This window comes from Doryrhamphus excisus, linkage group LG1 (assembly GCF_037039965.1).
Source record: "Doryrhamphus excisus strain RoL-2023G ecotype Guam linkage group LG1, RoL_Dexc_Guam_v1.1, whole genome shotgun sequence".
NCBI classification, from domain to species: domain Eukaryota; kingdom Metazoa; phylum Chordata; class Actinopteri; order Syngnathiformes; family Syngnathidae; genus Doryrhamphus; species Doryrhamphus excisus.
In genome coordinates, this window is record NC_136357.1 from 2,413,060 (window position 1) to 2,440,384 (window position 27,325).

At 39.8% G+C, this 27,325-nt stretch overlaps 1 protein-coding gene across 10 annotated transcripts in view; it reads right to left on the bottom strand.

Annotated features, from left to right (window-relative positions):
- The window catches only part of brsk2a (BR serine/threonine kinase 2a), a 209,072-nt gene that overhangs the window by 47,501 nt on the left and 134,246 nt on the right, over positions 1 to 27,325 (bottom strand). For all 10 annotated transcript variants that reach the window (XM_058075839.2, XM_058075840.2, XM_078793369.1 and 7 more), the window contains exons 3-4: positions 8,128 to 8,213; positions 4,134 to 4,274 (exon numbers count right to left, since the gene is read on the bottom strand). In XM_058075839.2, coding sequence (XP_057931822.2) covers positions 4,134 to 4,274; positions 8,128 to 8,213 — 227 coding nt within the window. The remainder of the gene's footprint in view (positions 1 to 4,133; positions 4,275 to 8,127; positions 8,214 to 27,325) is intronic.

The window sequence follows — 27,325 nt, forward strand, 5'->3', positions numbered from 1 at the left end:
CACAATTGGGTGTTCCTTCAGGATGATAATCCCATGTGCACATCGAAATTGGTTTCGGAATGGATAAAGCTGGCACAAACAGTGTTTCCCATACATTTATTTATTGTGGTGGCCCACCATGGATACAATTGGACCGCTACAAATAGATTTGGGCTATTTTTCACCCTCACTCATGAACATATTTTAATAGGATTCTGTGAATGTAGCTTGTCGTTACGACAAACCATATCGCCACTTTTTCTGGTATTTTTGGACTCTTTTGGAGATTCAACATAAAACAGGTCCTGTGTAACCTTTTGAAAGGATTTTACCGAATCCCCAAGCTCAAGAAAATCAGCCAATTTCAATGAATTTGACCAATTCTGCCAAAATCATTCATTGATTTTCTACCGCTTATCCTCACGAGGGTCACGGGGAGTGCTGGAGCCTATCCCAGCTGTCTTTGGGTTAGGGTTACCCTGGACTGGTGGCCAGCCAATCACAGGGCACATATAGTCAAACAACCATTCACACTCACATTCATACCTATGGACAATTTGGAGTCACCAATTAACCTAGCATGTTTTTTTTTTTGGAATGTGGGAGGAAACCGGAGTACCCGGATCCCACGCATGCACAGGGAACGGTGGGATTGAACTCAGTTCTCCTAGCTTTGAGGTCTGCGCGCTAACCACTCGACCGCCGTGCAGCCTCATTTAATTTTATATCATCTAATTTTCAATTTATTTACCACAGAAGATGTACATTGCATTGCATGCTATCCCGGAATGAGAAGGGTTCAAATAAATCATTGAAAACACAACATTAACACAACATTCATGCCATACAGTCGTTTGTCGTTTATCGCGATTAATTGTTTCCAGACCCGACTGCGATATATTAATAAATGCAATATTTTCACGACATGAAATAATATCACAGTAGTCACTTTTATAGCTATTATTGTTTATTTACGCTACAGTGCTTACCACTTCCACACTGAATGAGAGGATAACTTTGTTTCACTTTACCGTTTTGGACAAGGTAATGTAATGTAAGGTACTACTGACATCTAGTGATCAGAATATTACATTCGACTAATGCATCCACAAAAAAATAGAATTGATTCATTCATTTTTTGAGAAACTACAACATACAAGGAACCACTCTACTCCTTTACGAGGGTCGGAGTAGATTCTGCCAAGGTTGTTACCTCTCTTAGGTAAAAGTGGAAATTAGCTTCCTTAACAAATATCCTTGCTTCAGCATAAAAAAAAAAAGCTGACCTTGGTTTTGGAGCTTGAGCTTCCTTTGCAAAAAGGGATAATTCCAGGGCCACTTAGTATGTATGCAAAGCTAATCTCCGCACAAGCATGTCTGAAGATGAATCTATAGTACATAAACATATTATTTTACATACATTTGAGATGCTCTAGGTAATGTGTAAGGAACAAATAATCCTTCTTTTACTGTAATGTCATTGGATGCACAAATGCTATAGAGTGAGGGAGCGATGTACAAGTGGCGATGGATGACTGACATTTCGATTTTTCATTTTTTTGGCAGCAAACGGGCAGGATCGGCAACATGTATTTACCTTCAACCGCACCCTTTACGTGATGAGCCACACCCTAATTGGAGATGGAAGAAGAATGAGGATCTTCTTCGTGATGACTTCGGCATCTTTTTATAAGAGCGTTAGCGAGCGGATTTGAGCAGCTGAGTAAAAAGATGACGGCAAATAAATGTACTGGTGAATCTTACCACAAAAGCACTGTGATAATCTGGATGTGTGCACGCACTAAATGTCAGGTGCTTTACTCTAATTGGATTAATCCCTACTACTCACACTAATTATTCGCTACGAACTTCCTTTCCCTGAAGGAAGACGGATCAGCTCCGTAAGTGGTGCGATATTCTTCATGTAAAGTTTAAATGCAATTATTTAGCATTTGAGACTGAATACCATCATATAGCTGCACAATAACACGAGCAGAATACATCATCTACAAACTCTAAAGTCTGTCAATATTGCTGTGCAAAGCAGACCCCGCATAGCTTTAATTATTCAACAGCGTAAGCCGGAAACTAATTGTTTTTTTCAATAAATTAAGTACACAAAGCATATCTAATAAGTCACACGCACATCATCAAATAAAAAATTCATCTCAGCATTACCATTGCTTGACAAACAATGCAATTCATGTGGTTCCTTTTAATTGCCCGGGCAACAAACCGTTTACGACCAAAGGATGTGCATGACAGAGGCACTCGTCGTGACAATGCATAATACACATGAGGTACGACCCAGTAAAAAGTACATAAAAAAAAGCCCGGGTAAAGCTTGTAAAGATCTGCCACAAAGGTGGATAATGTGCTATAAATGACTTGATGAATATTGCAAAGCCGGTCCCTGAGTTTAAAATTTTATTTACAGCCTAAAGCGACAAAAAACAACAAAATAAGTCAGTTTCTGTCCAGCAGAAATGCTGCTAATACCGGAGTCTATCCAAGCTGTTTTTGGGGCGAGAGGCGGGGTACACCCTGGACTGGCGGCCAGCCAATCACAGGGCACATATAGACAACCATTCAACCATACAAACAACCATTCACACTCACATTCATACCTATGGACAATTTGGAGTCGCCAATTAACCTAGCATGTTTTTTGGAATGTGGGAGGAAACCAGAGTACCCGGAGAAAACCCACAAATGCACAGGGAGAACATGCAAACTCCACAGGGTGGAATTGAACTCGGGTCTCCAAGCTGTGAGGCCTGTGTGCTAACCACTCATCCACTGTGCAGCCCATAATTAAAATGGTATATGGAAAATACAGTTCACCGCGTATGCAAGGGGGTGCATAAAAATCATGAATTCATTCATTTTCTACCGCTTATCCTCACAAGGGTCGCGGGGATGCTGGAGCCTATCCCAGCTGTCTTCGGGCATGAGGCGGAGAAAGCCCACACATAAACGGGGAGAACATGGAAATGCCACACAGAGATGGCCGAGGGTGGAATTGAACTCGGGTCTCCAAGCTGTGAGACCTGTGTGCTAACCACTTCCGCACCGTGCAGCCAATAATTAAAATGGTATATGGAAAATATAGTTCACCCTGTATGCGAAGGGGTGCATAAAAATCATTAATTAATTCATTTTCTACCGCTTATCCTCACAAGGGTCGCGGGGGTGCTGGAGCCTATCCCAGCTGTCTTCGGGCATGAGGCGGCGAAAGCCCACACATAAACGGGGAGAACATGGAAACGCCACACAGAGATGGCCGAGGGTGGAATTGAACTTGGGTCTCCAAGCTGTGAGGCCTGTGTGCTAACCACTCAACCACTGTGCAGCCCATAATTAAAATGGTATATGGAAAATACAGTTCACTCCATATGCAAGGGGGTGCATAAAAATCATTAATTCATTCATTTTCTACCGCTTATCCTCACGAGGGTCGCGGGGATGCTGGAGCCTATCCCAGCTGTCTTCGGGCATGAGGCGGAGAAAGCCCACACATGCATTGGGAGAACATGCAAACTTCACACAGAGATGGCCGAGGGTGGAATTGAACTCAGGTCTCCTAACTGTGAGGCATGCATGCTAACCACTCGTCCACCGTGCAGCTGCCATTATAACAGCATTTTACCAATGTAATTTGTTGACTTTGCAGCATAATGCTGTGGATTCCCATAGTGAAACCAGCCTCCTTTGTAGAAAGTCGCTTAATTAAGTTCGGTCCATTTTAGTGTATTTGTTTAAGGAGCAGATCTGCCAAATCCAAACGCATCGCCGCAACGCGCCAACTGTCTCAATGATGTGTTTGCTCAGTGCGTACATACAGTATGTCTCTGAGAGTTTTTTTTTTTTAATCAAAAACTTGAGTCAACAAACGGAATCAAGTTTACCATCTTCATCACTAAGTTCTACACAACTGCTGCACCCACAAGTTGCCAATATATTTACAACAAGCTCCTATAACAACACCCTGCATAGTCCACGGCGCTTACGTCTCACTGAGTGTTTTCAGTCAACAAACAGAATTAATCATGCAATCGTGTAACAAACACAATTTAAAAACAGCACACAACACATTCGCCCTAAACCCAAAACACACAAACAAAAACGGCGTACAAACATACGAGCGTACTTACCATATGGAATGACTGTGGCAAAAATCCAAAGCAGACATGATCTGTCTGAAGAATTTCCTGGCCTCTTTAGGCGTTAACCGGCCTTTCTTCACCAAGTAGTCAAACAGTTCCCCACCGGACACAAGTTCTAGTACTAGGTACCTGAAAAACATCAACAGGGTGCAAAAATCATTCAAAAAGAGAGCTTGTGTTTTTTATGAAGTCACCTAAATCAGTAATTTTCAACCTTTTTTGAGCCACGGCATGTTTTTTTTTACATTGGAAAAATCTTGTGGCACACCACTAACCAAAAATGTTACAAAATATCACCACGACCTCACACGTGCATCAATAAGTCTATGGGAGGAACAAGGTAGGTGTTGCCACACGGACCAATATTACATTGCTCTGCCAGTCTTTACACCACAGACACTCCACAGTAGCCATGTTTTTACATCACCACTTTTTCCCTTTCCGAATGACCTTACGGGAAACAATGGTATACATAATAAGGAATATTCCAATCTCTTGTCTACATGCGCCGTGAAAATCAAACAGAATAGTCAATAGGGCATGCCCAGTAAAACGTAAACATCAACATCACGTGATACCGGCTTCCCCGAGTTTTTCTTTCACTTGTTGGAATAACTCCGTATTGCCAGTTTTTTGTCTGTCCAGTCTTGAAATTTAGTTTGAATCAAAAACAAACTTTGCTTAGTCCAGTGCTGATTGCTGGCCTCCATTTTTAAAAGTGAAGAACGTCTGGATCTGCGTGTTACGTCATATCTGAGCATGCGCTGAAAGAACGCACCCGGGATTTATTTTTTAAACAGGAAAAGATCAAATTCAATCTTGCTAATATTTTATAATTAAACTCAGGACATGTTTTATATAGATATATATTTTCTTTTTTTAATAAAACTGGACTTGTGAATAAAGTATAGAAGGGTTTAGATTCTGTTCCACAGATGGCGCTAATGCACACGAAAGCTGCTTGCCAACCGCCAATAAACAACAGAAGAAGAAAAACACCACAAAGAAGAACGCAGTCTGACAACTTTCCGTTTGAGCGGGTACAAGATACCTCAATCGGATTGGTTAAAGGAATATTCCATCCCTGTTCAATTCTTTCCGTTTGAGCAAATAAACCAAATGCAATTGGAATATTTGGGTCCATATATTCATGGCTATTGACATAATATTTGCAAATGATGATTAATAAATGTTAATTATAATGGTTTCTCAAGGTACACTAGTGTGCCGCGGCACAGTGGTTGAAAATCACTGACCTAAATGCTAGGTTTTGCTTCTAAAATCAGTAATTTTATATCCTAAAGGCTGTTTGTTTTTATACTTGGACCTCTGCTGTCTTTAAAGTGTCCCCAGCGATACATGTCTGTTGCTCATAGATGTGAAGTGTTCTGACACTGACCTCCTGTGGGAGGCATCAGGAGGATGACAGAGTAACATTACACTTACTGTGGATGTCAACTTTAGGACCTGAAAAGCCCTCCTGTGCTAAAACAACATGACAGTCTAGTTCAGTTCATCAAGCCAAAGAGACTAAAGGGAGACTCCTCATTGTTATTGTTGACGGTGGAAGAGGAATCACATCAACACACACACAAAAACACACACAGTACTTCCTACTCGTATTTTTTAGCCGCTACACAGGTAGACCATGTAGGGTTGGTGGCAGTCTATCATCATGACTGCGCGGCCATGCTCCCGTGCACCGAGGAGACACGAGGAGATGAATCTTCGCAGAGGCCCACATGAAACAGACTGTGGGCTGATAGCCGGTTTTGCCCTGTCCTGCTCTGAACCGGCTTCCTCGTTTATTCTGTGCTCAACCTCCTTTTATCTTCACTACAGCTCAAACTGAATGTCAGACAACAGGTGAAATACACACTTTGTACTCTCTTTCCATAAAGTATATGGACCAAAGTAATGGCACGCCAGGCCAGTACAGGGAGTAAAATATATAGTGTGTGTATAAAAATATGGAGTTGGTCTCCTCTATGCAGTTATAACAGCTGAATTTGATATGGTAATGGTAATGGTTTTATTTCATTTGAACATGCATCAGATTACAATTGAATGCATCCCATAATCAGTTCACAGTTCCACATGTCCAAAAGGAGTAGGAAGAAGCAAAGCTCATTAAATCCTACCTCTCCATCTGGTACTTTTACAATCAGTAACTGTTACATTTGTTCACTTCCTGCTTTCCCAATATAATTTCCCAATATAATTTATTTTTTTTTAAACTTTATTTTATTCATTTTTATTTTTTATTTTATATATTTAATTTTTTTTCAATTTTTTAATTTTTTTAATTTTTTTTTAAATTTTTTAAAGGTCCTTACTCAATCCATTCCATAGTTTGATTCCACATACTGAAATGCTATGGCTAGCATAACGTAGTCCTAGCATAGAAGTGTTTCAAATGTACTTCTTCTCTGAGATCATATTTCTCCTCTCTTGTAGAGAAGTATTGGATGACATTTTTAGCTAATTGGTTATTTTTAGCCTTATGCATTATTTTAGCTGTTTGAAGATGAACTATATCAGCAAGTTCAAGTATTTGTGATTTTAGAAATAAGGAGTTAGTATGTTCTCTGTAGGCCGCATTATGAATTATCCTTACTGGCCTTTCTTGCAGTACATTTAGCGAGTGAAGATTGCTTTTATACATTAGTACGATCTTTATCCTTAATGATGTTGGCGACAGTCAAGTGATTGGAACGAGTGCACCCAATCTTGTCTCATGTTTACAGACTGAAATTTACATTTAAATGTATTTATGGGAACGTGTTGATAACCACAGAACAATCCCATAAACCGAGGACAAAACTGAAATGTAATTATTGACATAAATGCTTCTTTACTAATGTTCAGTGGCAGCCATGCACATATATGTAAATGTAAACATACAAAGGCGATACATGTAGAGTAGCTCGGCCATTTCAACACTGACAGCTGAAATTAAGATGAAGACTTTTCAGCCACTTCATTATAAATCACATTTCCACATCTACATCTTGTCATCCATTATGGCTACCATCTGTCTTTCTTAAAGGTATCTTGTATATCTATGATATAATCATTCACAGGTGACAATGAAGTATTCCTTCATAGAATATTGACGCCATAATGTATCAACTCCACTTCCATTTCACTCTAACCTATAAACACATTTGCTGGGGATTTATACCACCAGCCTCGTAAATCGTTTAGTTGTGGGACAGCTGACACTAACACTGTTTATCTCTTAATATAAACATTGGACACAAACCGGCAGTATTAGTAGTATTCATACTTGAGTTACTCATGACCAGCCATCAATGAAATGTGAGTCAAAGAATCCATTTATGTTACAAATCGGAATATTTTGCTTTTTTTTTTATAAGCTGAAAGCATATCACACACTGCTGCATGCCTTATCCCATTTAGCTTGTAAAACTCAAGATGAGAGCTAATTGAATTTAGTTGACAAATCGTCCTCTGTGGTTCAAGAGGCTGCTGCAAATGACCGATGGGCTTGTCATTCACCGCGGGGCGAAGTTAGCAAATAGCTTCATGAATGCGTCTACATGAGTGTGTGTGTGTGCGCCGCGGCCACGGCAGGCTAATGCAGCTGTCACTCTCCATGCCTAATGTTTCTTAACGTAAATGGTGTTGCCGCTGATGAGTGTGTCACGTTGTTTACATTAAGGATACTTTCTCTCCCTATTAGCATTCCCCAAGCATGAGCGACTCAATCGAATGCTTCGTGCCAATACTAATGGAGCGTCGGCACGTCGAAGGTAACTTGCTGCCCTCAGATCATAGCAAGCCAATTAAAAACGTTCCTTGGGGCAACAAAATCATCTTGGATTTTGTGGGAAAAACAGCCTACAGTTATCAACAAACCTTTGTATACATCCTAAAACTGATTACTATGTGAAGTGCAATTAGTATCAAGTACATTTGAGAGGAATCCAAAATCCAAAAACTGGGGCTTGATACTTACAAGTATTTTTTATTTTCATAAACATCGTGTAGCTTTAAAACATGCGGGTGTTCTATGAGCTTCAGAATGGCTATTTCCCGCTCCACCTGTATAAGAGAAGATGGAAAGGAAACAGGGGTAAAGAAGGATGTAATAGAAAAGGGGGGGGAGAGAGAGAAAGAGAGAGAAAAAAAGATTTGATTAGTGATATGTCAACATATAGTATGTAATGTAATAGCGGACTCGACAAGCACAAACACCGTAATCTGAAGTCACCCTGTAGTCAAAATGGAAGGAAAACAGTATTTACAATGTCTCACTTCTTCTCTGAGGTTACTTGTGAAGGTCGGTGTTGTAGTTTCAGAGCAAGGAGAGTAAACAACAAAGGAGTGAGGAGAGAGAGAGAAGTTTCAGCACCTTGGACAGCAGACTATTATAAATTTGATTTCAAACTTGAAATTCACTCATTCATTTTCTACTGCTTATCCTCACAAGGGTCGCGGGGGTGCTGGAGCCTATCCCAGCTGTCTTGGGACGAGAGGCGGTGTACACCCTGGACTGGTCGCCAGCCAATCACAGGGCACATATAGACAAACAACCATTCACACTCACATTCATACCTATGGACAATTTGGAGTCGCTAATTAACCTAGCATGTTTTTGGAATGTGGGAGAAAACCGGAGTACCCGGAGAAAACCCACGCATGCACGGGGAGAACGTGAAAACTCCACACAGAGATGGCCAAGGGTGGAATTGAACTCGGGTCTCCTAGCTGTGAGGCATGAGCACTAACCACTTGTTCACTAAGCAGCCGGAGAAGAAAACAGTAAACGTTCATTCATTCATTCATTTTCTACCACTTATCCTCACAAGGGTCGAGAGGGTGCTGGAGCCTATCCCAGCTGTCTTTGGGCGAGAGGCGGGGTACACCCTGAATTGGTGGCCGGCCAATCACAGAGCACATATAGACAAACAACCATTCACACTCACATTCATACCTATGGACAATTTGGAGTCGACAATTAACCTAGCAAGTTTTTGGAATGTGGGAGGAAACCGGAGTACCCGGAGAAAATCACACATGGGTGGAGGGTGGAATTGAACTTGGGTCTCTTAGCTGTGAGGCCTGCGCGATAACCACTTTCCGAAAACACAGATATGTAATGTTAAATAATGGAAGGTCCGGAGCGTATTTTCAGTATCAGTGTCTTCGTGCCTTGCCTGCATGCATTGTATTCATGCTTTAAAAAGCCTCCAGGTCGGTGGCGGCGGTGCTGAAACTAATCAACACTGTACATAGGAATACACGTATGTAGAGCCAAAAAAAAAGATGAACGATGGTTACTGACAGAAATGAAACGAAAAACAAAGGAGACCTCACAGAGAAGTGACGATAACCTTCATGAAAACACCAGGAAATACCAGGAAATACCAGGAAAAATTCTGCCCCCTGGGGTTGGATGACACAAAATAATTGAGAAGCATTGCACCAAGGTAAGCTGCGAACCGCAGTGTCCTCCCTTGCTGTCTGATGTCTTTTTTATGACTTCCAATATTTCATCCCAGGCAATGTCCAGCACTAAACCACACAGGCAAGAAATCAACTCCATGATTCATAGTCAAACTTCACAACTAAAATAAAAATGTTCACTATTGAACACAGTAAAGGTTCTTGTTGATTCCAATGCATTTATAAGCAGTGCATTTTGGGACCAAAATATATTTATTCACTGATTTATCTGTACAAACCACTGTATGAGTTGCTGGTATCAGCATCATTCAAGCATTTAAATAAAGGCACTAATAGACCTGCCGATCTTGCAAAACATGTTACGAGTCGCCCCTCATAAGAAAAAGGTACAAGAACATCGTTTTTTCAAAAGACATACCTTTTAGTTTGAGCCATTTTTGACCATCTTGACTGATTTTTTTATGCAACATAGAAATATTGTGTTCTCTGGGCTATATAAACATGGAACATACCAAAACAAAAAATCTTTCAACAGAAAAAAAGGTTGTTTTTCTGTACTAATCATCAGAAGAACACAAGTTTCAGTAAAATATCAGTTCTCAACAAAAAAAGTGGAGAAAACAGCTTGTTGTCAAAAGATACATTTCAAGCAAAATGTTCACTTTGACACAAATTTAGCCAAATATATTTATCCAATATACCTAAACATTTATGCCACAATAACACACAATAATTTTTCACAAGAAAATAAGCATTTAATTACCAATATAACACCATGAACTATTTACAATTTTCACATTTGGAAGTGAAAAGTGCACGCATTAAAATTTCACTTTAATGTGTAGCCTTCTGCACGCTACGCTCCTCTAAGCTGTCCACTTCCTGCTAGCGGTGGAGGCATTTAAGACATGGGAAAGATGCATGTCGGTATCAAATGCACTATTTATATGTCTTTTATGTTTTTTACGAGAGACACACAAAGAGGTGATGATGAAACTCTACAATAAATGATAGCATGTTTGATGCAGTTTTAATTCGAAAAAAACGACCAGAAGATAGCAGAAGTGTATATTATAAGAACTCGGCCTGCATCTTCCCCATAGGAATCCATGCTCAGTAGCAACCAGGAAGTGAAAAGGCATCTTGCCGTGTTGCGTGAAGAGAGTTACGTATTGAAGGCAAAAAAAAAAGGCGGGGTACACACAGGACTGGTGGCCAGCCAATCACAGGGCACATATAGACAAACAACCATTCACACTCACATTCATACCTATGGACAATTTGGAGTCGCTAATTAACCTAGCATGTTTTTGGAATGTGGGAGGAAACCGGAGTAAACCCACGCATGCACGGGGAGAACATGCAAACTCCACACAGAGATGGCCGTGGGGGGAATTGAACTCGGGTCTCTTAGCTGTGAGGCATGAGCACTAACCACTTGTCCACCGAGCAGCCAGAGAAGAAAACAGTAAACATTCATTTTCTACCGCTGATGAACATGCAAACTCCACACAGAGATGGCCGAGGGTGGAAGTGAACCCTGGTCTCCTTGCTGTGAGGTCTGCGCGCTAACCACTCGACCGCCGTGCAGCTGAGTTAAATATATGCTAAATATTTTTTAGGCTATGAAAGAAAATGTACGCTAACCAGTATGGATTTGACTCAAATCAAGCTGATCAGTTTGAATTCATATCTCTGGATGCCGCAGTCAGCATGAAGAGTTGCCATTGAAAGTCTGAAAGCCTTTGAGCCGCCCCGATGGCCTTGCAGCATGTGCACCCCCCCCCTTTTTTTGTTCCCTTCAGATTTGACACCGATGGTGATGAAGGACATTGCGAGTTAAGGACTCCTCTGCCATGTCTTGATCACCTCAATGTAAATTCCACATCCTCACTTGACTTTGACAGCTCTCACTTTAATTCCGTGTCATGTAACGCAACTTGATTTTATGAGCACACTCGCTGACATAAACGCTAACATCTTCGGACTTTGTCTTAATTTTTCTGTCCGCTCGCTAAACCCTTTTTACGTGTTTAAATTGGTCATAGAGCTCTGCTTTGGGTTTCGGTGGGAGAAACCGCCTGGTTAATCAGGGCTAATCTACACTAATGAGCGCTATGAGTAGCAGCGCATCCACACACTCTCACCTGGCACTGGGATGACGGTGCCTCGCCTCGCTGGCAGCCGGGATCCCTGCAGAGAGACTAATGCTACACGGGATTCAAGGCGAGATGAGCTGTCGAGATGCTAGCAAAGCCAGCAGCAGGTTTCTTAAGCTACTTCTAGGCATTCCCTCGGCATTCATTGAAAAACAAAGCAGAGGCTTAAGTTAATGTGAAGACTTAACAGTGAAACCATCTGATTATTGCAAGATTAAGTTGTTAATTAATTCATGAAAGTGAGTTGTTAGTGGTGTCTCTTGTTCTCTGTTGTTAAGTAATTTACAGAGATCACCAAGATATACAGAATACTGACATATACGTCTTCATCTTTCTGAGAAATTTTCTGAAAGTTCCAGAAAATTTAAACTCGAGAGTCCTGACATGAACCTCATTCAACTCCTTTGGGATAAACTGACAACAGAAATCCCATATAACTCCCATTCCAGTTCCTGTCCCATAAGGTGTATCCATATTTTACCGCATCCATACTTGTCCTTCCCTGCCCTCTAATAACCAAGCAGCATCTCCAGAGGAAGCACCGGTAGCTCATCCATACACGGGAGATCAGACCACAAGGCTGACACAAATCCAAGTGTTTATTTGACAGCAAGCTCATTTGTCTTGTTAAGCGTGTGGTTATTGTTGTCGGCTGGACATCCTTAGACAAACATGTCAGGACGGTCTGATTGGCAATACTTCGACCCGCAGGGAATCCATCAGCGTCATATCCTGCCTCGTTAACAAGGATCAATAGACTCCAGCTCAGTAGAGGATCGTTATGGACAGATGTTGCTGTTGCAAACAGGAAAGCAACCACAGAGCTTCTGAATAAGAAAAATGAATACAACCGTCCATTTTCAAATGGGGGGGGGGATATGTTAATATTAACTCAAAGTCAGCATGTTTTTGGAGATTCGAGTTTCCGATCTCCTGACTGAAATCTGAACAGTCCATTTGCAATTAATTCAATGCGGTGAGAAGACATGGAAATCATACCTGGCATCTCCACAGACAAACTGGTTGTATCAAAACGCTAACTTTTTTAATAGCATTCAATATTAACATTTAACATTTGCTTTGTAATCTGTGGCCTATTGGGAATTTTTGGCCATTGTCTGCACAGGTATTAAACATATTTAAGGATGAAAGTTTAATTTCAGATTATTATATTGTTTTCCTATGAATTATATTACTTCACTATCAATTTCTAACAAAAAAATCTTCACAATGTCTTGTTTAATGTCATGATTAGGAATATGTAAATGAAAAAAAAAGTGAAAAACTCAATCGCTAAAGTGTCATAAACATCATTGACAATAAAGATGGAATTCTAACATCTCCCAGGACATTGAACGGATGATAAGGAGGTCCAGCTAAAGCTACTGTCAACCGGACCATGCCAAAAAAACATTTGTAAAATCAACTCTCAGGCAGTCAGGACTCACGTCACGTTTATAAAATCCCACCGTGTCGGAGATCACAGAAGACAACACATGTCGCAACAGTATCCTTGAACATGATAAAGGATCAGCTCCTATGAAAGTAACAGTAATAACAAAACAGCATTATGTTTCATTTCATTCTTCTATTTACTATTTTTATTGTTGCATTTTATGTGTTATGTACACAGTGTGAGTGACTTAGGTGTAAATTTAGGTATGCGTTCCGACTTACAGTAAAAATTGGCTTAAAATATGTCGTAGAAACAGACCTCGAGGATCACGTCTATTGAATTAAATATACACAGGGTTTGTAGGTTAAATAAAAGGCAAATAAAGTAAAGTTTATATTTTTGAAAAGTACATATAATGCCATTTTATTTCATTATATTTTAAAAATTAAATCAGTTCTGGCGGTGCGAGGTCGGCCGGTTGATGGTGTTTCCAGCTGGTACAGGAAAAAACACTTTTTTTGTTTCTTTACTTTATTTGCCTTTTATTTAACCTACATATGTGTCAGATCATTTTGCCTGACCCTGTACATAGTGTAAAGTGTTTTTTATTTTTTTCATATAATGGCATTTTGCTTTGTTTCTTTACAATGCCATTGTTTTTTGTTTCTTTTTCAGTTGCTGCCATGAATTGGACTGGTAAGCATCACGCTTTTATTGTGGAAACGTTTATCAAAACAGCTGGAAACACCATCTTGTTATGGGTTACCAACTTAAAACAACTTAAAACAACTTAAAACAACTTAAAACACAACTTCAGAGCTACCGGATCTGCATTGAAACCAAATCCAACCGGCCAGAACTGATTTAATTTTTAAAACATAATAAAAAACAGAATGGCATTATATTTACTTTTCGAAAATAAAAACACTTTTTTGCTTCTTTACTTTATTTGCCTTTTATTTAACCTACAAATGTATCATTTTGCCTGACCTTGTATATTATGATGACATGTTAGCTCATGTCTAAAAAGGGCACTGGGAATATGCTGCCAATCTGACAAATAACTTGTTTTCTGCACGCGTGGCTATAAATGTCACTCAAAAGTAAAAGACGAAAGCGAGTTTTGGACTGCATCATCAGCTTGATATTGATTCCTTAAATCATAGGCCTGCCTCGGAATGGACGATCAAACAAATGATGCGGGATATCGATATCATGGCACTCTGAGTTCAGCGACAAGAAAGACTCGGAGACAGATGCAAAGACATTTGATTTGTGTGTTGCCACAAAAGCAATCCACAGATTGGCCCAAAACCCCCAGGGGGGGAAAATACCGGATCACAAGTTCTGTCATCTCTCACTCTCTGCTTATTGCATTTTGTAGCCTTTGGTCCACTCTTCTCTCTCATGCACGGAGAGGCAAAACACAGACATTTCTGTCACCTCCCCCAGGCTGACAAAAGTCCCTTGATGCCTAAAATCGGAGGATCAAAGTCAAACGTGCAACCATGTGTGTCAGATATTCAAAAGACCGGGGTGACGACGCTAACATGGGAGTCACACCGCATTCAAAGGGTGCAGGATGGATATGAAACAAAAGAGTCTGAGGAAATGTGAGCGGGCTGCAGCTTATGCGATGTAATGGAGAAGGCCAAAAGGGAAATGTCGAGCAGACAAAAAGACAGAGCACGGTGGCAGCGCCAGCTTGCTTGCCCCCCTGAGTCCTGCTGCCTTTTTTGTAGCTAATTAACACAACACCGAAAGGATAACCCTGTTAGCTGTGCTGTGCATCAAACAGCCCACAGAGAGCGAAACATTAGCAGGTGAGGCCTTGAGACGAGTAAAACGAAAATGAAAACCATCCGAACAAGGCCAATTTAAGGTTGGGTTTAACAGAATGAGGCTGGACTTTATTTTGATCTACTGCATAGTCATCTAGCTTTAACATACCTGGACGCCTCAAAAGCAGCAGTCATTTGGAATTAAAACTTTGTGCATGTCATATACGTAAGTTACCTGTGATTTGAGTGCATATGATTTTTATGGTAATGGTAATGGTTTTATTTCGAGAAGGAAGAAGCAAAGCTTATTAAATCCTACCCCTCCATCTGGTACTTTTACAAAAAGTTTTACATTTGTTCACTTCCTGCTTTCCTAATATAATTTCCTAATATAATTTAAGTTTTTTAAAACTTTATTTTATTCATTTTTATTTTTCATTTTATATACTTTTAATTTTTTAATTTTTTTTTAATTTTTTAATTTTTTCAATTTTCTTCATTTTTTTCAATTTTTTCAATTTTTAAAATTTTTTTTAAATTTCTATTTTTTTGTCACGTACCAAAGTACTAGGTGATACAAGCATCCAATGCCATAATGGGTACCATAGTAAGTGTCAATATAGTGATATATATAGCACATCATGACTGGTTCAAGACTCTTCATCCTTGTATTTAGCAAACATCAACTGCTTGTATTGTTTCTTGAATTGGCTCATCGTTGTGCATTGTTTGAGGTATTTTATTCATTTTTATTTTTTATTTTATATATTTAATTTTTTTCAATTTTTTCATTTTTTAAAATTTTTTAAAATTTTTTAAAGGTCCTTACTCAATCCATTCCATAGTTTGATTCCACATACTGAAATGCTATGGCTTTTTAACGTAGTCCTAGCATACAAGTGTTTCAAATGTACTTCTTCCCTGAGATCATATTTCTCCTTTCTTGAAGTATTGGATGACATTTTTAGCTAATTGGTTATTTTTAGCCTTATGCATTATTTTAGCTGTTTGAAGATGAACTATATCAGCAAGTTGAAGTATTTGTGATTTTAGAAATAAGGAGTTAGTATGTTCTCTGTAGGCGGCATTATGAATTATCCTTACTGGCCTTTTTTGCAGTACATTTAGCGAGTGAAGATTGCTTTTATAGTTATTACTTATTTTATGGTCCTAATATTTAAGGTCCTAATATAACTAGATTAGAAACCTACAACATTACAATTTCAGAAAACTAAAGCTAAATGGGAGGGAAATATATAGCAATATAGCGTACAGTAAACATGCATATAGCCATATGGGCCAAGGAGAAGAAGGTACACTTCTGACAGGTGAGACGCGGGTTCAACTGTCTGTGAGCAGAAGGAGAAGCGACAGCCCAGCATGGGTACTGGCTCCGAGACAAAACCAGTCAGCTCTTCATCCATTCATACTTTGACATGTGGACGCACACCCCACTGATCACGGCCAGCTACAGTATCATCCACCGCCATCCATCCTTCCATATGTCGGTCAGTGAGCCAGTGGGGCAGAACGGTTGCATGCCAGAAGCACAGGGTGGCCAGGCTGGTGTGAACTCATGCATGTACGTGTATGTATATGTGATTACACATGCATGTAAATGTCTTGCTGGACACGCCATGACAGACAACAAACTGAACGGCAAATAAAAATGCTCTTTTGAACTAATATTGGTTATTTTGATTCAAATTTGGTATTGGCTGCATGGTAGTGTGGTTAGCGCACAGGCCTCACAGAGAGACGACCCGAGTTCAATTCCACCCTCGGCCATCTATGTGTGGAGTTTGCATAATCTCCCCGTGCATGCGTGGGTTTCCTCCCACGTTCCAAAAACATGCTAGGTTAATTAGCGACTCCAAATTGTCCATAGGTATGAATGTGAGTGTGAATGGTTGTTTGTCTATATGTGCCCTGTGATTGGCTGGCGACCAGTCCAGGGTCTACCCCGCCTCTCGCCCGAAAACAGCTGTGATAGGCTCCAGCACCCCCTGCGACACTCGTGAGGAAAAGCGGTAGAAAATGAATGAATCAATATTGATTAATTTGATATTCAAATTTGATGTTGGTTGCACGGGGATCGGGTGGTTAGCGCGCAGGCCTCGCAGAGAAATGACCCGAGTTCAATTCCACTCTCGGCCATCTCTGTGTGGAGTTTGTATGTTCTCCCTGTGCATGTGTGGGCTTCCTCACACATTCCAAAAACATGCTAGGCTAATTAGCGACTCCAAATTGTCCATAGGTATGAATGTGAGTGTGAATGGTTGTTTGTCTATATGTGCCCTGTGATTGGCTGGCCACCAGTCCAGGGTGTACCCCGCCTGGGATAGGCTCCAGCACCCCCCTACGACCCTTGTGAGGATAAGCAGGTGGGAAAACACATTCTCCTTCAATGAGCTCCTCCTACTTAAAACTACAGAAATGTTTGATTCCAGTTCAAGGATCTCCCCACAACTTTAATCTTCTACAATTTCACACGACAACATCCTTCACAACATTGCTCTGCAAGGTCTTCAAACCGACGTGTAGCAGCTTTTTCTGATAAGTCATCCTTCGTGACAAGGAGGTCCCCACACAGAGGGAGTTTGATCAATGCCAGAGACATGTAAATCGATGTAGACACAGTCTCTGCTAGTCCTTATCCTTTATCCATCTGCCTAACGCTCAAATCTCGCTCATTATCCTTCTCCACTGTTTACCGAACTCCCGCTCTTTTCCTTGTGGTTTCCTGTCAAATGTTCATTCTTTAGTTCCGCTCTTCAGTCTTTAGTCTGCGAGGCTGACGGATGAATCAGGCTGCTCTTTACATTGTTGGCAGGCCACACTAACAGACGTGTCATTGAGTAACCTTGGTCATAACACAGTCCAATGGGAGAGATCTCCCGCACTCCGAGGTCAAAGGGTGCTGTTGTGAATCTTTTTTCGTAAGCTCCAGCGGAGGCTCTTAGACTGGATGCAGTGCTATTGGCAGGCGGTTCAACGAGATGCGCACTAGCCACCCACAGGAGTTATTTATCATTGATGGGAAGGCAGCGGAAGGCTTCGCCATGCTCGTGCATCACTCATTTCAAATGTCTTTTTGTCAGCTTTTCAATTCAGTCACTCCCTCCCTCAGTGAGAGATCCAGAGAGGCACGGCTGTATTGATAAGTCGACCTTGAATTGTGTACAAATGTGAAATAAGGACACATGAACACAAAGGAATGCATTCATTTTATGGTTTTAAAACAAGCAGGATAATATCAAATGCAATATGGTAATGGTAATGGTAATGGTAATGGTAATGGTAATGGTAATGGTAATGGTAATGGTAATGGTAATGGTTTTATTTCATTTGAACATGCATCAGATTACAATTGAGTGCATCCCATAATCAGTTCCCAGTTCCACATGTCCAAAAGGAGTACGAAGAAGCAAAGCTTTTTAAATCCTACCCCTCCATCTGGTACTTTTACAATCAGTAACTGTTACATTTGTTCACTTCCTGCTTTCATAATATAATTCCCTAATATAATTTAAGTTTTTTTTAAACTTTATTTTATAAATTTTTATTTTTTATACTTTTAATTTTTAAATTTTTGTTTTACTTTTTAGCAATTTTTTTTTATTCTTTTTAAATTTTTTATATTTTTATTTTTTGTCACGTAAGTCAGTAACTGTTACATTTGTTCACTTCCTGCTTTCCTATTTTATTTTATTTTATTTTATTTTATTTTATTTTATTTTATTTTATTTTATTTTATTTTATTTTATTTTATTTTATTCACGTACCGAAGTAGGAGGTGATATGAGCATCCAATGACATAATGGGTACCATAGTAAATGTCAATATAGTGATATATATAGCACATCATGACTGGTTCAAGACTCTTCATCCTTGTGTTTAGCAAACATCAATATAATATATAATGTGTACAATGTGTACAATATATATATAATGTGAACTATAATGGAAAAAGGTTCAATGCTCATAATCACTGATTAGGATCAGGAAAATGTATCTTATAGGAAATACTGAGATATTTCCCATGCTTTGAACCCTGCAGCTTGTACAGTGACGACGCTAATTTGGAAATTAATTCAACTTTCAAGAAGATCACTGCTTCTAATAGTGGTTAGGCCAGCGGAGATGACCTTGCTGGCCCCGAGTGAACACTACCGCTTGTTTTGGGAGACCTGAAATGTTTGTCACATTTTTTTTCTCCATACTTTCACCACAATCCAAACATAGTTTGGCTTAAAAACAGCACTGGGCACCACTGGAAGAACACCTTATCCACACCCAATGGATTGATAAATCCTTTATAAGGATTGTCAAGTTTGTCCCAAAACTGTCAGAAAGCTGCCAAAAAGCTGACGCTCGGCAGAAATGTCAGCTTTCAAAAATAATGTATTCAATAACAAAACAATGGCTCCCCTAGGAAAAAAAAAAAAGTTGGAGTAGCCAGAGCCTAGGCCTAAATCCAACGCGCATTTTTTAGTTACCTTTTGAGGGTCGTGCACAATATATGTCTAAAAGTCTGGCAGATTTGAAGATCGACTTGACGATTTCAAGATGAAACCATACTGATATACTCCAACCCACAAAACTGAAATAAAAATGCTTTAACAATGTATAAGCTGTTGGTTTTATATGTCAGAAAAGAATATACTGTGTGTATTTTAACAGCCAAGTGTTGTGTTTCTTTACCCTGTTAACCCTTAGATGCATAAGTGGGTCAAAAATGACCCGGTCAGGTTGTTTTTTTGAAATATCTTTGTAATGAAATATTTTTAATCATTTCATATTCCAGGTATTTTCTCAAAAAACATGTTTTTGATATCATGCCATTCACATTTTTAACTTACTTTTTATACATTTTAAGAAATTTTTGTTTTTGTGTTACTACCCTAACCTTCTATAAGTGGGTCAAAAATGACCCGGTCAGGTTGTTTTTTTGAAATATCTTTGTAATTAATTTTTTTTTAATCATTTCAAATTCCAGGTATTCCTCAAAAAACACGTTTTTGATATCATGCCGTTCATATTTTTAACTTACCTTTTATACATTTTAAGAAATTTTTGTTTTTGTGTTACTACCCCAACCTTCCATAAGTGGGTCAAAAATGACCTGGCCAGGTTGATTTTTTTGTATATGTTTGTAATAAAATTTATTTTTGTCATTTCATATTCCAGGTCTTCCTCAAAAAACATGTTTTTGATATCATGCCATTCACATTTTTAACTTACCTTTTATACATTTTAATTTTTTTTTTGTTTTTGTGTTCTTTACCCTGTTAACCCTTGGATGCATAAGTGGGTCAAAAATGACCCGGTCAGGTTATTTTTTTGAAATATCTTCGTAATGACATTTTTTTCATCATTTGATATTCCAGGTATTCCTCAAAAAACATGTTTTTGATATCATGCCATTCATATTTTTAACTTACCTTTTTATACATTTTAAGAAATTATTGTTTTTGTGTTACAAACCCAACCTTCCATAAGTGGGTCAAAAATGACCTGCATGCATTTTCTATGAAATCCAATAGGAACTTTTGATTCTTATCAACTTTGGCTGTCAGGAATAAATTAACTGTAGACCACACAGACGATATCAGAAGTGTCACCCCTCAGGAAGATTATTTTACACATAAAGTGCTAATACAACAAGTATTATCTTCATATAATATTGTGTATGTGTCTTTCATGACTGTTAGTATTATCAACAAATTAGGCATTGATTCTAGTATGGGTGATTTTTGACCCACTTATGGAAGAGTGTAGGGTCCAGTCACTTGTGCATCTAAGGGTTAAAAGACTCGTAAGGAGCGGGTTAATTACAACAGGACACCACTGAAAGTCGATGAAAAATACACATGACAGATTTCTGAGGCACTGGAAAAAGACTCTGAAAGAAAGCAAGAACTGAATGAACCGCTAATGAACGAATCCTATCTGGATTAGGAATTGAAGCAAACACGGGTGGTGACCCGACGGTGGTTCTCGGGGCTCGATAATTATCTCCACATATGAATACATGACCTGTTCACTGACACCGGAGCCTGGTCTATATTTCAGGACTCAATAAGGTGCGTTGAAGCACTGTAAAGCTGGTCAGATGGAATGGCCTGCAGTGTGCAATATAACCTTAAAACGTCAAGGAAAGTCATCTGGCATTTCATTCAGCTTCAACACACACCGTGTTGCAATTACTGTGCTATATAGTCATTAGATTGGATTGAACCAGGCATAGGCGAGTGTGGTTAGGTTATAATTCACAATGTTTTTAATTATTATAATAATGACATCAATTGTTAGACGTTTCATTGTCTGCCAATATTCTTTCTTCTGTTCTTCATGAGGTCCCAGAAGGATAGTTGGGGGGGGGATTATTATTATTCATTCATTTTCTACCGCTTATCCTCACGAGGGTCGCGGGGGGTGCTGGAGCCTATCCCAGCTGTCTTCGGACAGGTCGCCAGCCAATCACAGGGCACATATAGACAAACAACCATTCACACTCACATTCATACCTATGGACAATTTGGAGTCGCCAATTAACCTAGCATGTTTTTGGAATGTGGGAGGAAACTGGAGTAGATTATTATTATAATTATTTATTATTATAGTATAATTATATAAATATAATTATATAATACACATTTTTAGATATAATATAATAAATTATATATAATTAATATATGTGTATAATTATCTAACTAATATAATAATTTATATTAATATATTATTAAAATTATATAATAATTATAATTATGAATTCGATCATGTTAGTGTGGCTCAAGATCTCAAGTTTTTTCTCTCATTTTTGTGCAGGCCTCCCGCTAGCTGACAATACAAAATCTGTTACTTATCAGTTACAATACAGAATAGATAACAACTTTTCAATAAACAGTGGCAAATATGCACAAAATAAGCTCACAAGAAATATTAATGAGGAATCTCAGTGCCCAAAACTGAACTTTGAGGGAGAAACTGTGCTTCCCCAAGAGAGCATCAACCCACTTGAGGATAGAGTAACTGGATAAAACAAGTCCAGCCCCTCACAAAGAAACAACAGAAACATATTTTAGTGTTTTTTTGTGTTGTTGTGGCAGGTGCAATGTTGAAACAAAAAGATGGTGCCTGAACGTACCTAAGTTGTAAGCATCTGCTAACTTTTTCTATAGCGCTGAACACACACTTTTTAACATAAAATACTAGTCAAAAGTTTTCATTCAATCATTAATTTTCTACCGCTTATCCTCACAAGGGTCACAGGGGTTGCTGGAGCCTATCCCAGCTTGGCGAGAGGCGGGGTACACCCTGGACTGGTGGCCAGCCAATCACAGGGCACATATAGACAAACAACCATTCACACTCACATTCATACCTATGGACAATTTGGAGTCGCTAATTAACCTAGCATGTTTTTGGAATGTGGGAGGAAACCGGAGTAACCGGAGAAAACCCACGCATGCACGGGGAGAACATGCAAACTCCACACAGAGATGGCCGAAAGTGGAATCAAACTCGGGTCTCCTAGCTGTGTGGCCTGCGCGCTAACCACATGACTGCCGTGCAGCCCGCAAAACAAGATTAAATAAGCAATTTAAGGCATACATAAAACTCATTCATTCATTCATTTTCTACCGCTTATCCTCACGAGCCAGCCAATCACAGGGCACATATAGACAAACAACCATTCACACTCACATTCATACCTATGAACAAATTTGGAGTCGCTAATTAACCTAGCATGTTTTTACCCGGAGAAAACCCACACATGCACGGGGACAACATGCACAACTCCACACAGAGATGGCCGAAGGTGGAATCGAACTCGGGTCTCCTTGTTGTGAGACCTGCGTGCAAACCACTCGCCCACCGTGCAGTCTACATTGGCTAAATTGTTTCAGGTAATAATCAACATCACATTGTTCTCCGATATTTAAAAACCCTCCAAATTTGGTTGAAAACTGCCAAAAGGTGACAGTGCGGATATAATGAATTCAGATAAACTATCTTTAGAGGTCATTATTTTATCTGAATTTAGACAGGCAGGCAAGCAGAGGAAAAAGTGAAATTGGCTGCATAACATGCAGCACTTGAACCAAAAATAGTTTTTATTGTCTGACTTGAAGTCGTTCACGCACCGAGCTCACCCGCCTCCACAGTTGCTAATTCCACAATCATTCCATGCAGTCATCCTGTTACTGTAGGTGTAAATGGTGTGCAAAGCCACGGCTTCTGGCTCTGCGGAGTACCAAACTGATGGATCAACGTAAAAAGGGGCGCAACATATGAAAGCCATTTATTTTACAGTGTGTCTGCATTAATGCTGTGACACACACACACACACACAAACTCAACATAAAGTGTGTGTGTGTATGTGTGTGTTAGAAGTATTGCTACAGTATATCTACTCCACCTGCGGCACAACAGAGATGGGAGGGAATGGTCAATCTATAATCATTAGGAGGGCAGGGTAAGGATGGCAGAAAAAGAACGCTTCAGTTGGTGTCACCGAAATGTCGGGATAACAAGATTAAAGCACGTGTGATTCATCTTTGGCTCCCGACTTTTCCGTCCTCGACCGCCCACCCGCAATATCTGCAGCAACTTCATCACTCGCATCGCTCTGCTTCTTTAGTCCATTAGTTATTTTAGATGAGACGTATTCAAGCACACTCATTGATCCAACTATCATCCGGAACAAAACTTTCCAATACGGATGTGCAAACACCGGGAATTGAACATATAGAGGCGAAAAAGGCGAAAAAAATCCGACTTGTGGAAAAAAGGTGCATAATTCAAATCAGTATTGATTCAGTTAATTAAGACTTAAGACTATGGATCCGCTCTTGGGTATTTCCGGGTGCAGCTACAGGTATTGGAGTCAGATCTTTGAAGCAGGGATTCGACTTCTGCCTCCATCCGTTCAACTTTCATACATGACAGAAGTCGTCTCGCATCGTGCCGAAGTGCATTGTAACCCGGTAACACATGCATCCACTTCACATCCCTTTGAAACTTCCCTTCTTCCCATCTCTCCGTTCCGTCGCTCCATTCCTCCTCAACCTCTCCGCCGTTTTCGGGGAGCAACACACTCAGGGACTTTGAAGTTGTGCTACTTTGAGCGATAGCGAGAGAGTCACTCTGCTTAATTAGTTGTCCCTATCCCAACAGCCATAGCGGCATCAGTCGCCACCAGCTTGATATCTCGGAGGGGGGAGACATTGAACGCATCAACAGCAAATCCACACAACGCTGAATTATCGAGATTCTCTAGTTAGCTGTTAGCGCAAGCGGCTTGCAACAACTTCATCTGCCTTGAGAAAAAAATGTACATTAAAGACACTTATCCACTCGGTGTAATGATACACAGAAGACTGTGATCTCAGTGGGAAAACTGAAGACTCTGTTGTCTTCACATCAGCGTAATCAGTATTACCATGAGTACTATTTACATTAGTACCATTACCATTAGACTCCGTTTGTGGCATATTCATAGAAAAGGCTTACTCCGCATGATTCTCCCAGAATAGCATCATCAACATCAGCACCAAGATCATGTTGTAGGTCTTTGGAGCTGGTCTGTGGGTTGAGTTTGACTGATCTCACCATCCTTCGGCTCTGCTTATCTGAGATTTTTCTTGGCATGCAACTGCGGGACTTAACTAGAACTGTGCCTGTGGTTTTTCATTTCCTCGCTATGTCCCTCAGAGTGGAACCCGACAGCTAAAATCTCTGACTAAAATCTTTTGTATCCTGCCCCTAAACCATGATGTTGAACAATCTTTGCTCTCAGGTTATTTGACAGGTAATAATTTCAGCTTGTTGTCCCGTTCCTGATCTTTACTGAACAATTTTGTATTTCAAATTATTCACTGCTTATCCTCACGATGGTCGCATGGGGTGCTGGAGCCTATCCCAGTTGTCTTCAAGCGAGAGGCAAGGTACTATTCCTTGGACTGGTGGCCAGCCAATCACAGCGCACATATAGACAAACAACCATTCACACTCACATTCATACCTATGGACAATTTGGAGTCGCCAATGAACCTAGCATGTTTTTGCACACACACACACACACACAACCCCAGACAGAGACATTTAATTCAAACTATCTCCTCATGTGCTCAGACTTCTGACTCCCAAGGCCAGCTAGGCAAAAGGGCATGGAGAGAGAACGATGGCAAATATGTATATATAAATATGTGTGCAGCTTTAGTGGCATTACACACACACACACACAATTGAGGAGCCATTCTCTTCTCTAATGGCACCGTGGGGACCCAAAATATTACCATAGTAAAAAAAAAAAAGTGAGTGACATCACGCTCACAGGCTGCCAGGCACACACACCAGTAGATGGCACATATCATCGATGTGATCCAATATTGAGAGAGTTTAGAGTATTTACAGTATTTTCCCATCTGTATGTGGACCAATACACTACGTGGTTGACTATAATATATTATATATATATAACGTGATGTGAAGTACCATCAACACACTCTATGCATGAACTATGCCGGTATTTACCCTTTTTCCCCAGATGTTCAAATCCTGCAAACTCATTACCCCGTTGTCCCCTACGGACACGTCCACACAAATATGGATATTTTAAAACTGCATATTTTTCCAATGCGGTTAGGAACTACAAAATTGTCCAGAGTGGAGATTTTCAGTGGATTCAGTCATGTCATGTTTTTAAACCTCATTTAACAAGAAAATAGGTAGTTATTGGCTCACATGTGTTTCATTTTGTGTAGCATTAGACATGCATGTGTGGGCCTAAATAGCATTAAAAAGGGTCCATGTTGTGTACTGAACTTGCACATTGAACACATCACGACAGTATATTGACAAAGAGAGACATTATAGCGCATGACCAAATCAGCTGTGGTTGTTTTTGGAGGCTTCTGACTGGCCAAATGACAGCAGTTGAATGTGTTTTTATGTGGATACTTAAAAAAAAAATGTTCCTCATTCGGATGGGCACTGCAGAAGGCGAGATGGGTGTTTTTAAAAAAAAATATCCGTGTTTGTGTGGACATGGTCTAAGTGAAAAGATTCATGTCCAGAGACACACTCGAAACCAGCAGAGAGGAGAGTGACAATGGGTGAGTTCAGTAATTGGCTCTAAAGTGCAGCTTCAGCAGAAGACATCGTCTTGCAGAGTCTTATTTTTTTTCCCTGCTTGGTCCCGATGTGCTGTCACACGGTGGTTCCGGCGACCACTACTGCTGATAAGAACAGAATGTCCATATCTATGTGGACAAATGTATTAGCACAACTGTACTACTGTACACACTGCATTGTGTTTTTTACTTATTGTTATTGACTATGTCTGAATGGTAGCTTCATTGATGTGTATCAATAACCTGCCTTTACCCAGTGAAAATATTGAGACATGAATTGTACACAACAGGAAACAACAAAAGGCAATTCCTGGAGTGTGTGGAGTGGTGACAAAGCAAAGAGATGATAAATACAGACTTCTTATCAAACACAAGTATCACAGCGGCAAGGACTTTTCATCGAGCACCGAAGGATTCCGCCACAGACAAGATGCAAATGAAGGAATTTATTTTCTGTAGTGTAAGCAAATCTGTTTTCAATGTCATAAGCAAACAATTACAGTGTGGCCTCAGCGGGAGTCCTCTTAAGACAATTTTCAGGTGGTAGCATTGTGTTGTCCTCTATTACCATGCCCCCCCTGCAAAAGTATTCAGTCTAAAGAAGGGATGGTTTGACAGCATGACAATTTTGCAGCATGACAATTTTGCATGGGAAGTGAATAGGATTGCCCACCAGGAGCTCTGACGAGATGAAAAGGTATGTGGTTAAAATGTGCATGTTGAACATGTGACAACCAACTGTGAGCCAAAGAGCCATCTATGCAAAAAAAAAAAAAATCGTATAAACTGTTGTGAATGCATCCTATTATTGTGATACAATTCATTTCCTGGATATATGTGCTGTCTTTGCAGGGTTAGTCATTCAACTAGTCTAATGGACAAAGCTGAGAGATATGCGTGAACCTTCCCAGGGGCGTATCACCATCAACCGGTGTCCATCATCACCATTATATTATCATCTGCCTAATGACAAACACACAATATTAACTTGCTTTTTTTTTTCCTTAACGCTTCAAACACATTTCCCAAAATGCCTCTTATGAGTCAAACTGCAATACACTTACATTCTATAATATATATTTTTTTAAACAAAAAATTTCAATATTCATTAATTTTCTGGCCGGGAGTGGAATTGAACTCAAGTCTCCTAGCTGAGAGGCCTGTGTGCTAACCACTCGCCCGCCGTGCAGCCCCAAAAATGACATTATGTATCACAAAATACAATAAAATGGCCAATAAATCATAAGCTCCCATCGGACTACCATCTGGC